At 40.7% G+C, this 16,632-nt stretch overlaps 1 protein-coding gene across 9 annotated transcripts in view; it reads right to left on the bottom strand.

Annotated features, from left to right (window-relative positions):
• The window catches only part of LOC147015001 (protocadherin-10-like), a 592,231-nt gene that overhangs the window by 198,796 nt on the left and 376,803 nt on the right, over positions 1-16,632 (bottom strand). For 8 of the 9 annotated variants that reach the window (XM_085849272.1, XM_085849275.1, XM_085849273.1 and 5 more), the window contains one exon: positions 7,388-7,533. The exons of the other annotated variant lie outside the window; for it this stretch is intronic. In XM_085849272.1, coding sequence (XP_085705398.1) covers positions 7,388-7,533 — 146 coding nt within the window. The remainder of the gene's footprint in view (positions 1-7,387; positions 7,534-16,632) is intronic. 9 annotated transcript variants of the gene reach the window in all.

The raw sequence follows: 16,632 nt of genomic DNA, 5'->3' as shown, positions 1-16,632 counted from the left end.
TTGTGGGAGATTTTAACTGCACAGTTTGTCCTTCAATTGATAGGAATGGCCATGAACTGTATGTTGTCTCCACGAAAGTGTTAGAAGACACCATCAAAATTTTCTGTTTTGAGGATGTGTGGAGGTCGCAACATCCACTCTTGCGTTGTTACACATGGTGTAGATGTAATGATGGCATTATGCCAATGGCAAGGCTTGACAGGTTTTACGTTAATAAGCCAATGTCAAATGTGTCTTCTACTCAAATTGTGCCGACTGGGTTTACTGATCACAGCCTAATCTCAATGTCTTTCAAATTACCCTTTCCACCCTGTGGTCATGCTTATTGGTCTCTCAATACTCTTCTCTTACAAGACAAGGGTTTCAATGATGCCTTTCGAGTCGTGTGGGAGAAAATTCGATCTTCTCGATCTCATCTTGATAGTCTCCGGTTGTGGTGGGATATCGCAATAACCCAAATAAAAACTTTTTGCCAACAATACAGTTTATACAGTACCAAAAGGCAGTCAATATCAATTGATCGGTTAAAACGGGAAATAGTATTCCGAGAACAGAACGATGATGAGGTTGGGAAAAACACACGTGACCAAATAATATGGGCTAAGAAAGCATTGCTAGAGGAAATGGTATCGCAACAAGCAATAGGTACCCTGGTAAGAATGCGAATGAGCTATTTAACATTGGATATGCCAAACAAGGAGTTCTTTAAATTATAGACTGCTCTTAAAAGGTCACAACAAATTCATAGTTTACTCACTCCCAATGGGTCCCTGGTAATCTCTCGGCAAGCGATCATGTGTACACTGAGGGATTTCTATTCTAACTTGTATTCTCCTCAGAACGTGGACAATGAGGTGATGCAATAATTAATTGCTGGGCTCCCAAATGTCAAGGAGGATGAGCAATGCATGCTTGACTCCCCAATTTCGGCAAATGAACTTGAAGCAGCTGTGAGGAGCCTGAAAGATGGGAAAGCCTCTGGAATAGATGGCTTGCTGGGGGAATTCTATCAGACATTTTGGAACATTGTGGACCTGATTTACTTGACGTTCTTGATGAAAGCAAACGTGATGGAGAACTTCCGGTGTCCTACAGAAGAGCGATCGTACGTTTACTGCCAAAATCTGGGAACCCTCAACTGATGGAGAACTGGCGACCGGTATCTTTACTGTGTGCTGATTATAAAATTCTCTCTAAAGTCCTTGCAAATCACATGAAATCTGTTATCAGTTCTGTTAGACATCCAGACCAAACTTCTTGTGTGCCTGGAAGATCTATCCATGACAATATGTTTTTGTTAAGAGATATTATTTCGTGCAATAAGCACCTGTTTGATGATTTTGGATTACTATTTATTGATCAAGCTAAAGCCTTTGATCGTGTTGATCACAAATACCTTTTTCTGTTTCGAAGGGAATGAGTTTTGGTGAAACTTTCATCTCTTGTGTAAAACTCCTATATACCAATACTCATTGTATGTTGAAAGTTAATAACAGGTTATGTTCTCCCTTTCCTTTTCAATGGGGTATCCGGCAAGGTTACCCTCTTTCTGGTCTTGTATATATGTATGTATATATGTATGTATATATGTATATATATATATATATATATATATATATATTTTTTTTTTTTTTTATACCGTGCACATGCACGGGATAGCAGTACAACATAGCTGGTAGCAGATGACAGACCGTACACGGGGAATTACAAAAATACGCATTGTGCAAAATGCAAGTGGTACTATGGAACGCCAAGACTTCCCAAACATTGTCGGCATGTCCGCTAAGTGCAACAGCAATTTCATAGGGATCGTGTGACGGCGAGCCAAGTTTTTAGTGTGCAAGCTTGGTATTATAATGGAGATAATAATTGCCCTTGAGCCACTCCTGCTATCAATTAGACAGCAAATACCTCAGGGAATGAGAAGTATAGAAGGAGCAAGATTTGTGCAGACGGCGTATTCTGATGATGTCTTTGTTTTAATTAAAAGTACAAAGGATGTCTCTGCTTTATAGCATTGCCTGAGAAATTTATCTGTGGCCTCCTCTGGTGGGATAAATTGGAATAATAGTGCAGCATTATGGTGTGGAAAAGGTGACCTCTCCTGTGCATTACCACCATCAATCCCACAGAACTTAGTCTGGAGAACGGACGGAGTTAAATATCTCAGAGTGTACCGTGGCAATCATGAGATGGAGATGAAGAATTGGGAAGGAGTATTGGAACAAATTTAGTACAGACTGAAAACATGGGAACGACTGTTGAAGTCCCTTTCATATAAAGGTCGTACTCTTGTAATCAATAATTTGATTACAACAAAATTGTGGCACAGAATCACTGTTCTGCAGCAATCAAATCAACGAATTATGGCTATTCAATGAATGCTGGTAAATTTATTTTGGAGTGGATACCATTGGTTACAACCTGAGATACTGTACTATCCCTGGAAGGAAGGTGGCCAAGGTGTTATCAACATCTTTGGTCGGATTGTGGCCTTTCGATTGCAGTCTCTGCAGAAATTGCTGTTCATTGAACAGCTAACCCGGTGACCATTTGCTTTTTTTCTCCGGCAACAACCTGGTAAACTGAGATATTATTGGCATCTTTTTTGATGGATCTCGAGCACATTAACTTTGTTTCTCTTTCTCAGTTCTATCGTAGTTTACTGGGCATTTAGAAAAAGTTTGATGTCCATTGGCTGCTTGAGGCATATAATTGTAGAATGTTCCTTCAAGAACCCCTTTTTTTTCAATAATTTTTTCCCTGGTGTTTCTCACAGTCATGCTATGATTCAAAAATGTATCCAAGGAGGAATGAATAAGGTGTGTGACTTGAGAGACATATCTGGGGTTAAGTGGAAACCTGTTGGTGTGGTGGTGTCTGCAGTTGGTTCTAGATCTGTCTGACTTGTGAACAAGGTGGTGCGTGTAGTTATCCGGAAGTTTAAACAGTTAAATATTGGCTGGGGAAGGTATTGGTATCATTGAGGGTTTCCGGTTAAGCTTTCCCAAGATCAAAGTACTCCTTTCTTCTTCTTCTTTTTGCTCGGAGATTGAACATACCCCCCCCCCCCCCTTTCATCTTGTAACTAAAGGCCCGGTCACACCTTGACGTTTTAGCCAGCGAGGGCAACGTATTAAAATGTATGTAAAACGCTGGCTTACGTTGAACTTTTGATGTTTTTTTTTAAAGATTCGGACGTATTCATAGCGACTTGGTCTTATGTATAACGCATTGGTAACGGACACAGAACGTTTCGTTGTGTTATAGATAACTTATACCAACGAATGCTGAACCTGTTGTCGGCCTACACAACCGATGCCCAACGATAGTCTAACTTAGGCATAGCGCGTTGCACGCATCGCCGACGATGTCATGACGTAGCCTATTAAAAGGCTGATGCACAACGATTCGAATCATAACTGCCGTAGAAATGGAAGTGTCAACATCGCGGTCACACCTTGGCGATCTTGCCAGCGTATGCCGACCTAAGAAAAATGTGTCTAAAACGTTGGGGCACGTCAAATATGGTATGAGTAAGTTTGGTATATGTGAGTAGAACGCTAAAGTACGCTATCATACGTCGTAGTAAGTAGAGTACGTCAAGAAATTTTAAACATGTTCAAAATTTTACGACGTACTCGGCGTATGACACACGTTCCGCATGCGATGGGGATAAGTTTTACACACGATATGTGGACGCTTACACACGTCCACAAAGGCTACTTATAAGCTACTCATAAGTCGAAACGCGTCGCGGTAATGTCTTTTTTACGCGAAACTTATTTCTAACTTATGTTTGACGTGCTTTGAACCAATTCTTTACGTAGTCCCAACACACATCGACGTATGTAGACGTATTCCAATGACGTCTTCCGGTCGACAAAAAAAAAAAATAACGTGTTTCTAACTTACAACTGCCATATAAAGACGTGTTCCCAGCGGTTTTGGGAATTGGTATACAAAAATGCTGCTCATAAAAGGGGAACCCAACAGTGTTTTCGAGTGCTTTTTGAGTCGATGTCCATGTCAGCAGTAACAGTATCAATATCAGTATCAGTATCAGTATTAGTAGTAGTTTGTTCATGTTGGCAGTAGTAGGTGAGTGTGAGGGGAGGGTGTGGGTTATGATGGATCGTCCTTGCGTTTAACGATTTAACGATTTAAATGATAAACTCAACGATTTAAATGGCTGCATCTCCACTATTGAAAGTAGACGCTTAGGCTCAACAATTGGATTTTTTTGACACTCAACTACTTTTAAACGGTACCACTCAGCTATTTTCATTGTTTACAATGAACGATTTAAATTTCTGTCACTCGCCTTTGTTTTTTGATGTTGGCGCTCGGAAATTTTAATCGTTTCTATTGAACGTGCTAAATCGCTCAAACTCCACTGTTGAAAGTAGACGCTTGCGCTCAACAATTGGATTTTTTTTACACTCAACGACTTTTAAACGGTACCACTCAACTATTTTCATTGTTTACAATGAACGATTTAAATTGCTGTCACTCGCCTTTGTTTTTTGACGCTGGGGTTTGGAAATTTGAAGCGTTTCTTCTGAACGTGTTAAAACGCTCAAACTCGACTATTTTAAATAGACGCTGCCGATGGACAATTGGAATCATAACCAAGCTAGACATCGAAGTGTGAACATCCTCGTCATGCCGAAGAAAAGTTTGAAGAATGCTGCAAATAGTGTCCTGGCCGTGGCCGTGGACGCTGACGCAAGGACGATCCGTTATACCGACGTCTTTCAGCCTATGAGTAACTTAAAAGTAACGTCTGTCGACGTGTGGCAACGATCGCGTAACGTGCCAACAACACGTTAATCATAGGTTAGAAATAAGTTTCGGGTATGCTAAACATTACCTCGGCGTGTCTCAACTTATGATTAACTTCCAAGTAGCATGTGTTGACGTCTGTCAACGATCGCAGACCGTGCATACAACTTGTGGCCAGTGTAGCGGAACGTGTGAGTCATACACCGGCATACGTCGTGAAATTTCAAGCATGAAAAAATTTGAGGACAACCAAAAAGTACAACGTTTAAAGCCAACGTACAACGACGTATGGCAGTGTTTTTCAGCGTGCTCTCAATGTTATCAAAACTTACCCATAACGTATTCAACGTGTGCCAGCGTTTTAGAAAAAAAAATTCAAAAATCGGCATACGTTGGCTAAAACGTCAAGGTGTAACCGGGCCTTAAGACTGGAATTTGTGATCTTCTTCGACAAAAGGAAAACGTATCCCATTCTGGAAGAACACGAATAGCGTTGTGGTCAGAGTGGTGAGGGCAGGGTTCTCCCTGAACTCCACTTTGACTAAATATGTGTACCTTACCCATACATGGTGTATTAGCAAATATACAGTGGAGGTTGGCACACTGGGCCCTCCCCTCCAAAACATTTGTTCACCATATTAATAATTCGCTGACAGAAATTTGTCCTTTCTGTGATCAGGACTTGTTTCATGCTTATGTGAAGTGTTGTCGACTAACTTCTCTTTTCTTCCACTTGATCATCTTTTTCACCAATTATCCTTTTCCTTTAGTTTTCACATGTTTATTTTTGGTGTACCCTTTAAACCGATATGTAGAGATGTGGATGTTCTTTTAAATTTTCTGGGTGTTGTTGCAAAATGTGCAATCCACAAATCTAGGAAAATTAAAATCGACAATGGTCACGGATCAGATGTTATCTCTATTTTTAAAGGCTTTGTCTCAACATTATTTAGGTTGGAATTTGATTTATTTTTGAGCAATCAAAATGTTAAACTGTTTGAGAGAAAATAGTGCATCACAAATATTTTGTGTTTTGTGAATAATTCAGAACTTGTAATTACTTTATAATTTTCTTTAAACTGTGAGGTTTTTTTTTCCTGTTGAATTCTGTATTATTGTAAATATGTATTATACTGCGTGTGCCTCAATGTAATAAATGAGGTTTCAAATTCAAAATTCTCTCCCTCTTTCTCTCTTTCTCTCCCTCTTTCTCTTCCTCCCTCCTTTCTCTTCCTCCCTCCTTCTTTCTCTTCCTCTCTCCTTCTTTCTCTTCCTCTCTCCTTCTTTCTCTTCCTCTCTCTCCTTCTTTCTCTTCCTCTCTCTCCTTCTTTCTCTTCCTCTCTCTCCTTCTTTCTCTTCCTGTCTCTCCTTCTTTCTCTTCCTGTCTGTCTCTCTCTCTCTCTCTCTCTCTCTCTCTCTCTCTCTCTCTCTCTCTCTCTCTCTCTCTCTCTCTCTCTCTCTCTCTCTCTCTCTCTCTCTCTCTCTCTCTCTCTCTCTCTCTCTCTCTCTCTCTCTCTCTCTCTCTCTCTCTCTCTCTCTCTCTCTCTCTCTCTCTCTCTCTCTCTCTCTCTCTCTCTCTCTCTCTCTCTCTCTCTCTCTCTCTCTCTCTCTCTCTCTACCCCTCTCTCTACCCCTCTCTCTACCCCTCTCTCTCTCTACCCCTCTCTCTCCACCTCTCTCTACCTCTCTCTACCCCTCTCTCTCTACCTCTCTCTACCCCTCTCTACCCCTCTCTCTCTACCTCTCTCTACCCCTCTCTCTCTACCTCTCTCTACCCCTCTCTCTCTACCTCTCTCTACCCTCTCTCTCTACCTCTCTCTCTACCCCTCTCTCTCTCTCTCTCTCTCTCTCTCTCTCTCTCTCTCTCTCTCTCTCTCTCTCTCTCTCTCTCTCTCTCTCTCTCTCCCTACCCCTCTCTCTCTCTCTCTCTCTCCCTACCCCTCTCTCTCTCTCTCCCCCTACCCCTCTCTCTCTCTCTCTCTCCCCCTACCCCTCTCTCTCTCTCCCCCTACCCCTAGGTCACGTTTTTGGCTCCAAAGCAATTTGAAAAGGGAGAATCTGCCTTTGATTTCCTTCCTACAACATGAACAACCGATACCTCATGTGAAATCATAATCATCGGCATGAAGTCAACGAAGCAGCAATGCATAATTAAACGAGTTTAACAAAGTATTAAATATAGGACACCAACATTATCACAATGAAAGTAAATTTAAATAAAGTTTCAATGCCAGATACCACAACGCACACATTCACAGTTACATCAAGGAGAATGTGAAGACGAATTTAAATAAGAATAAGAATAGAATTTTCATTCAAGCGCGAACGGTTAAATGTCAGCAAAATAAAAAAATAAAAATAAAAAACAATCGCGCGTGTTCAAAAGAAATCTCAAACAAAACCTTCACAATAACACGATGTGGAACTTTACACGATATGCAACTGATGTTGGTGGAAGTGAGAAAAAAAACAACAAAAATATTAAATGAAAATCAAAGAGGAGGACTTTTCAATGAAACACGTCATTAGAAGGAAAGGGCACAGGATTCAGGAAGTCAAATCACTTGATAATATTGCCCAAGCAAGTTAAACGATGGCTTACCTGGGCTGTTGATTGGTCCAAGCTTCCAAGGAGGAGATCTGGTTGACGGCCAGGAGCTGCAGGAAGTGCCAGTTTTTCCTCTGGGCTCAACTGGGGTTCAAGGCCAGGGTTGGATGGCAGGAAGGTGCGATATTTCCCTGGATGCCCTGCACAGGCCATGCATTTAGTAGCATTGTGATGAACATGCAACCTACCTGTGTGCCAACAGCAATGATTTTTTTCCCCTTTTTTAGAGTGGGAATCTTGATGGTGAGTAAAGGTCTCCTTAATGCAAGTAATTGAACCTCATTGTCAACTGATTTTTCGTACAGTCTTTAAAACCTTCTGTCAAGTTCAAACCGTTTGTGTATTTGTGCTTTCAATTATTCAACATTGACCTTATGTGTTCCCATCTGAACCCCTTGACTCATGATAGAGATAGCTCGGCTTCAAATCACATGGAGCATGCCACATTGTGTCATGCACAAGAATAATTTTTAAAAGTATTTTCTTTCTGTGCAGCTCTTTGTTTATGGACAGTACAAAAAATATAGACAAGGCCCTGAAATAAACAGGTAGCATGGCATCAATGCTACATATATTTTTTTTTTAAAAGAAGAACTACATCTACATCAAAAAAGTAACTAGATCTACTTCACTAATTTAAGTAACAAGTAAGAGCTCAACCCGGTCTCTGGGAACGATTCACCCACTTCCCAACGAGCTTCAGACCTATAGGCCTATAGACCTATATTCTTCAGGCCTATAGACCACGAGCCTCGGCACTGGTCAACTTTATTCCCGATGTGACTGCTCATTCCCGGTCATGTGCTGGTGCACGAGGTCAATGGAGGAGTGTTACTATTTTGCCAAAACTCAAGCAATAAATGTGAAATCACATAATTGTTGGTCTGTCCTGCTGTTTTCATTATTTACTCGTGATCTGGTGGTGTGTGTGTGTGTGTGTGTGTGTGTGTGTGTGTGTGTGTGTGTGTGTGTGTGTGTGTGTGTGTGTGTGTGTGTGTGTGTGTGTGTGTGTGTGTGTGTGTGTGTGTGTGTGTGTGTGTGTGTGTTGTTGCTACCTCTGCCACCTTTGGATATGTTTTCACCCCTGTCTGTCTGTTTATCTGTGAACAGAACATCTCAAAAAGTTTCACATTCGGATTAAATTTGGTGGGCAGGTTGGGTGTGTGACTAGGACGAAATAATGAGATTTTGGTGAAGATCCGGATCCGGATCCCAGAAAAATTTTAAGTGATTCTTTACCATTGAGAAATAGGGCCAAAAACGATACATTGCACGATATCTAAAAAAGTTATGGACGGGTTATGACAAAACTCGGTGGAAGTGTTGGTTAAGCGACAAGAACAAGCCAATTGGATCTTGGTTGAGGTCCGAATTCAGATCCGACTTATCAGTGGGATACAAAACAAACTTCAGCCTGGTGAAGGTATGCACTTTACTGAGTGCCATTCTAGTTACCTCCGCCACCAAAGGTGAAGGGGGTTATGTTTTCACACCTCTCTGTCTGTGTGTCTGTGTACAGGATCTCAGAAAGTTGTGGATGGATCTGGATGAAATTTGGTGGGCAGGTTAGGTGTGTGACAAGGTCGAACTGATTAAATTTTGGTGAATGTCCGGATCCGGATCAGACGACTAGAATTTTAAAATTGATTCTTCACCATTGAAAGACATGGCCAAAAACGATATATAGCTCGATATCTCAAAAAGTTGGGGATGGATTTGGTTGAAATTTGCTGGACATGTTGGGTGTGTGGACAAGGAATAATTGATTCAATTTTGTTGAAGATCCGGATTTGGATCCGATAATTTTTTAAAGTGATTCTTCACCATTGAGAGATCGGGCCAAAAACAATATATAGCATGATATTTCAAAAATGTATTGGGCCCGATATGTTCTCGTGGATCAGGCATTACGTGTGGGAGGTATGCGCTCTACCGAGTGCTATTCTAGTTGTTTTTGTTTCCGGAGCATGAACATGGCTGGTTTCATGTCCAGGTTGGAAGCGATGACATGTGGGTTGCATGTTTGGTGGAGTTTCCGTTAGGTGTTGTGCATGAGTGGGTGTGGTATTATGGACAAAGTGCTCTTTCTTGCTCACCTTATCCAGTTGATTGTACCATCCAGTTTTTTGCCATTTTTATCAGAGGTGTGTATTGTCCCCAGTCTCCACAGTTGGACCACCGTCTTGGCTCTTGACAAGCCATGCCTCCAGTATCAATCTGTCATTTGTTGGATGTTGTGTCTAGGGCATGGGTCCTCTCAGTCATATTTGTGGCCAGATTGCAGGCAATGACTTGTTATGGTTGACTGGATCACCTTTTCAAGTCTAACTGCACGATCATGTTCATCTCATCTTTGTTTCAAATTCCTTCCAGTTTCACCAATGTTGAATTGGTCACAGTCTCTGCATGACAAATGGTAAACTACTCCAGATTTATCATCAGTTGATATTGTGTCCTTTAGTTTTGAAATGACATGGTGGATGGTGTGTAGAGGCTTTTAGGCTTCATCAATCTGTGCTCTGTGTTCTATTTTGCCAATCCTTGCTTATCACTTCAATTAGCAGAGTAGATCTAGTTACCTTATTGGTTGGATGCGCCTTTCTCCTTTTAAAAAATGTATAATCCCAATCGTTCAAATCTTATACTATATACTTGGTAGGCAGGTTGGGTATGTAACAAGGAAGAATTGATTAGATTTTGGTGAAGATTTGAACTCGGATCCAGATCCGAGGATTACACTAAACAACAAAATTTTTTTACTGGAGATGTGTAAAGTGATTTAGACTAATTTGGGTACGCTGATTTCAAAAATCATAACCGTTTTGCTGTATCACGTCAGGATTTTCAGTAACAGAAATATTCCCATTGCCTAGAAGTCAGGATTTCAATGAAATTTACAAAAATTCATTTATTCATTTATTTCATCATGAATGCTTCAAAATTATAGAAATTACAGAAAAACTCCACTAGAATGTAATTAAAAATGCTTTAGGCATTTGGCTTTGCGTTTGTGCTGCTCTGTGTCAGTTTCACGATGCAGGAACCAGCAGAAATCGCCCATCATGTTCGGGTTGTGCCGCCCTTGGTAACGTGTCTCCATGAGTGAAATCTCTTGGTGGAATCGCTCGCCGTGCTCGTCCGAGACTGCTCCCAAGTTGTCAGGGAAGAAGTTCAGGTGCTGGTGTAGGAAATGGATTTTCAGGGACATCCTGGAGCCAAGTTTCCTGAAGGACTCCAGCAGCTGCTGCACTATTTCTTCATAGTTGTCCGCGCGCTCGTTCCCCAAGAAGTTGTCCGTCACAGCTTTGAAGCTCCTCCACGCTGCCAGCTCTTTGGGGTTTAGAGTTGTCGGAAAAGTTTCGTCCTTCATAATCTGTCGGATTTGCGGTCCAACAAAGACACCAGCCTTGATCTTGGCCTCCGACAAGGTGTTGCCAAACTTTTCCTTGAGGTATAAAAACCCACGCCCATTCAGATCCATTGCCCATACAAAACTTTTCATCAAGCCGAGCTTTATGTGGAGTGGTGGAAGGAAAACCTTGGCTGGGTCGACAAGGGCGACATGCTTCACGTTGTGTCGACCAGGTACATGCTCTTTTCGCTCTTCCCAATCTTTCTTCGTCCAGTGATTCTTGTCGTCTCTGCTATCCCAGAGACAAAGGAAGCACATGTATTTCGTGTAGCCTGACTGCAGCCCTAACAACAGCGCCACCACTTTCAAGTCTCCGCAGATGTGCCAGTTGAAGTCATTGTACTTGATGGAATCAAGCAGCTGCCGCATAGTCTCATAGGTCTCTGTCATGCCGAACGCGTGAGCCAGTGGGAATGATGGTTTCTCGTTGCCATTGTGGAGCAAAACAGCCTTCAAGCTGTTCTTCCCCGAGTCGATGAAGAGGCGCCAGTCTGCAGGATCGTGATCACACCCAAGTTCTTTCAACAGACCGTTGATGTCACTGCAGAATGTCATCGTGTCTTCCATCTCAAAGAACTCAGCCATGTCTCTGTGACGTGCTCAGAACAAGGATATCTTGGTGTTAGGTTCAAGTAGATTCCACTGCTGCAGCCTTGATCCAAGCAGCTCTGCCTTCGCCTTTGACAGCGAGAGATCTCTTACAAGATCATTTAAGTCTCCCTGGTTCAGAAGATGTGATTCTTGAGTGTCGGGTTCAAAAGGTTCATCATCACCATCCTCTTCACCACTGCTTACAGCAATGTTCTGATCAGCTGGAGGTGTTGGAACGGGGTTCTCGTCATCATGAGGCACAGGTTTACGAGCAGAGACGCAGTCAGCGTACTTGATGTGACCTTTATTCTTCTTGTTGAAGCCGGCGATGCTTGTGCAGCAGAAATAACAATCATCATGATGATTCTGCGGCTCACGCCATATCATGGGCACCGCAAATGGCATGCTCGCGCGCTTGCCCACCAACCACTGAGTCAAGGTTGTGTGACAGCTTGTGCAGCAGATGTGTGGTGCCCAGCTCTGTTCTTGGTCCCCCACCTTACACCCGAAGTAGTGAAAGTAGGCGGCCTTCATTTTCACTGCTGTAGATATACTTCGCTGTTGATCTTTTTTGGTATACCGACCACAGACATAACAGAAGTTGTCAGGATGATTGGTACAGGAACGCCTACTCATCTTTATCTGAAAGAAAGAAATATAACACAAGTTAACAACAATTGTACGAAATAGACATGTTAAAGACATATGTAAATTTCATTGAAATCCTGACTTCTAGGCAATGGGAATATTTCTGTTCCTGAAAATCCTGACGTGATACAGCAAAACGGTTATGATTTTTGAAATCAGCGTACCCAAATTAGTCTTAATCACTTTACACATCTCCAGTAAAAAAAAATTTTTGAAATTTGTTGTTCAGTGTTATTCAAGTGATTCGTCATCGTTGAGTGATAGGGCTAAAACGATATACTGTATAGCACTACATCTCAAAACGTTATGGATGGATGCAGATGAAACTTGGTGGATGAGTTTGATAGGTGACAAGAAGAAGCTGATTCGATTTTGCTTCAGGTCCGGATGCAGATCTGGCCCATCAGTGGGATACAAAACGTAAACTATTCAGCCTGGCGGAGGTATGTGCTCTACCAAGTGCCAGTATCGTGTATTCCTGTTCCCTTGAATTTAGTGTGAAAGCACAATGATGTGTTCTAATATCTTTGTCCTGAATATGATATATCTACAAACTCCTACTCGATTCATGAAAAAAAAAGAAAAAAGTTTGGCAAGGATGTTTGCTTTGGCCAAAAGATTGTCTCTGTCAAACATTTTTGAAAACGAACCTGGATGAAGTTGGCATCAGTAGAATATATATACTTTCGACCTTACCGCCATGTCTATTATTCGAGTCTGGACAGAGCATGACCAACAAGTCCGGGTGGGAAACTGATGCTATCGGCCTGCTCCTTTTTCCAGCTGTGGGCAGGTTGATAGCTTCATTGTTTTTAGCTCACCTGGAACGTAGTTCTGGGGAGCTTATGGAATGGTGCATCATCTGTCCGTCCATCCGTCGTCTGTCCGTCCGTCCACAAATACTTTCAACTTCTTCTCTGAAACTGCATGTACGATTTCGATGAAACTTTACCAAAACGTTCATCACCATGTATGTACGAAAGTTTGTTCATGGCATTAAAAAAAAAAAAAAAAAAAAAAAAAAAAAAAAAAAAAAATCGGGCCCAAAGGGGGTCCACAGGGGTTGCCCCACAAAGTAGGTATTTGCTTTCTTCTCAGATGCTAAACATGCAATTCTGATGAAGCTTGACCACAACCTTCATCACCCATAATGTACCAAAGTTTGTTCATGGCATTAAAAAAATAATCAGGGTCTGAGGGAGTTTACAGAGACAGTTTATGGGGGGGGGGGTTGCCCACCTCCCCCAATTAGATATTTGCTTTCTTCTCAGAAACGACACAATTCCGATGAAATTTGACTCCACCCTTCATCACCTATGGTGTTCCAAAGTTTGTTCATGACACTAGAAAAATTGGGCTCAAAGGAGGTGTAAGGGGGTTGCCCCCCCCCCCCAATATGTATTTGCTTTATTCTCTGAAACTACACAAAAAAATTTATGAAGCTTGACCACAACCTTCATCACCCGTGACGTACCAAAGTTTGTTCATGCCATTAAAATATTCAAGGTCAAAGGAGGTCTATGGAGAGGGTGCCCCCCAAAATATGTGTTTGCTTTCTTCTCAGAAACTGCACACACAATTCCGATGAAACTTCACCACAACCTTCATCACCCGTGACATACCAAGGTTTGCTCATGGCATTAAAAAAAAAAAAATCCATAGATATTTACTTACTACTCCGTTGCTTATGTTGTGAGTCATCCATCCCTACCAGTGGTTCCCTGGTTATCTTATCCAGCTGCTACCAGGTGAGTGCCCAGGGGTATTGCCCCTATGTTTTTATTTTGTTAACCTGATTCCATCTGAATGTTTGAGACCATGTTTTTTGTGAAGCATGGATCCTTTCCATTTGAAATTTAATTGGTTGCCATTTATATAGGTGTGCTTTGTCATATTACAGACATATATATATTGCAGGTGTCCCTCGTTTGGTGAAAATGTCAATTTTTACATAAACTGTACTCTTTGACATCCTACAATATGTTAGTTGCTAAAATATAGAATGATGTCATTCTCAATCAAGAACGAATTCATATTTTACAAATAATGTGGAATAAATGGAATAATTACTAACCCTAACAGCTTGGTAATATGTATGCCTTGAATTATAAAATAATGATGCTCGTTTTTTTTTTCTCAATTTACCATGTTTACAATGTCTACTATCCATACCCAAGACTGATGGAGAACCACATTTACCCTTACATTTAATTAAGGCTTGTATGTTTAAATTTGGATCAGATTTTCAAATGATACAATTGGCTGGTTTGAATGTTTTACAGATGGAACATCAATCATAATTCACAATAAGTAATTCTCATTTTTCCGTCTCTGGAGAATAATTAAAAATCAAGATAACATTGTAAGGAGAATAATTAAGGTAACTACTTTAAGATGGGCAATTAGTGTTTCTCAACCTTTAATAAAAAAATTTTAGATTTAAAATGAATATTTAATTGTTTGACTGCCCTTACATATGAATCTGCAACACTTGTAGACAAGGTATTTATGTAATGCACACATTTTTTGTTATCTTTTCATGACTGTCTTCATGGCACTTGGAAATGCTCATGAAGTATCAAATGATACTTATTCTGAACTTGAACAATTTGTTTGTTGTCTCTATGGGAAACCATAAAAGGCATATGAGGATATAAACAAGTTCCGTTATGATATAGCAAAGCAGAAATTCCAGACGGGCAGTACCCAACTGGTGTCCAACTCAGATGGGATTGATTTGAACTTCAGGCCACCCTGTCTGTCGACACTGAAGATGCATGTCCTCAGGGCTAACTACCAGGTGCATTATCTGGAGTAATACCCATGTCCAGCATCCTGTTATACCGAATCCTGAATCACATGGATGGAGAAAGGCTGAGCACTCCGTGAATATGACTGGTGTGATGGAGATTTCATAGCTCGGGTAAGGAATACATATTGTACATCATGTAAGTATACCACCACCAAGTTATGAACTTATGTTTCACAACCCAGAGTTTTCATTGGATCTTCGTGAAACTTGCCATGTATATGCGGAAAGCCCACGCGCAGGCAGTAACCATCTCATTTTGGAAATTCTTCCTTGAAAAAAAGTTGACGTCATAGTATCGCCGCTAATGGAAATCGCCTATACCATTATCTCCGAAACTAGGCAAGCTGTTTGAATTTTGTTTGCGGGAATTAAGCCAGGCATTAGCACAGATAATTTATCGCAAACCTAATAAATCACAATGTCATATTCGTTTTTATGATGTCATCATTAAGAGGACGAGGATCTAAGCTCATTTGAGCTTGTTATTCTAAATTTGCACGCATGTCTTGTCGTGCCTAAATGGCATCATTTCTATTAATTGTAATTATGAGTGTTAGCAGGTACATACATGCTACAGGGAATGGTAAAGTATTTGAGTACCTTGATCCTATTGGAAGAAAATATATAATTTTCGGTATGGTTTGGAGGGTTTATTTGTTTCCCTGTATTATGTTACGAGATGTTTTGTGTGATATGTCATTGGACGAAGGAACTGATTTTCTTGTCATTTCTAAGTAATGATGGTGTTGATATTGAATGTTAACTTACATTTATGTGAAATATGATATTCAATCCAGATAAAGTGATATTGAAAAATGAATTTTGTTGCCTCAGAATGTGGAAAAACAGGACATATCCTCGGAATGTTTGAAAAATTGCTTATTTTCACCGTTTGCACTTACTGAATTACAAATCGCTCTGTAACACAGCTGAGCACACCTTGGCGATTGGCAAACAAGCAGATTTCAAAGCCATAGGACCCATATTCTTCAAAAATTATGGTCCAGAAAATTCCCTCTGGTTGGGGTGGCTGGGTGGGGGGGGGTGGGGGCAGCAGCCAGGAGGAGGGTTTCAGTATCTGGCCCATGGATTATTATCCATCGCAGAAAACAGCTGAACATGTTCATCATAAAACCTGCTGCATCTATTAATGCTTACATCCAAGCTTGCTGATCACATCCAATCTTTTAACACCATTTATCCCACTGAAATTACATTCCTTTGTCTGTATAAAAACAACCTTTCACCCTTCGCTGGCTTTCATGGTGCTAGTCATAACCGAATATGTATATTATGTCATAACCGAATACCTACCCATGATCCTTTCTGCTCTTGCAAATCATTTTATTTTTTATCAGCGATTTATGTTTTATTATGTAATTTTTATGTCCTCCACCTGTTCTTTACCACACCATTATCAATCTGTTCACCTTCACAAAGAGCATAAAGACTACTGTTTTTCAAACCATGAAATGTGCTGGAATATATCCACGTGCATATCTTCATAAAACCACAATGTAGGTTTCAAAGGAATCATTGCATTTGTTTGCTTTTCATTTGTTTTCACAAATGCTTTTCATTTATTTGCATTTGGCGATCGTGATGCAAATGGAACAAAAATGAATGTGGTTTGTAAAAATGGGGGTTTTATTCCAAAAAAGAATTCTCCAAATCATTCGAAAGACTTTGAGTTGAATTTTCCTCCAGAGATGCAATACTTTTTTCACTTCCTCATCATAACTTTATGAAACCGCAAGCATTAATTACGTTTAAGGT

Source organism: Eptatretus burgeri, chromosome 12, assembly GCF_056783735.1.
Source record: "Eptatretus burgeri isolate ZD-2024b chromosome 12, Ebu_testis_v1, whole genome shotgun sequence".
NCBI classification, from domain to species: Eukaryota; Metazoa; Chordata; class Myxini; order Myxiniformes; family Myxinidae; genus Eptatretus; species Eptatretus burgeri.
Note: the sequence above shows the minus strand (reverse complement) of the source record. Positions and strands in the feature narration are given on the sequence as shown.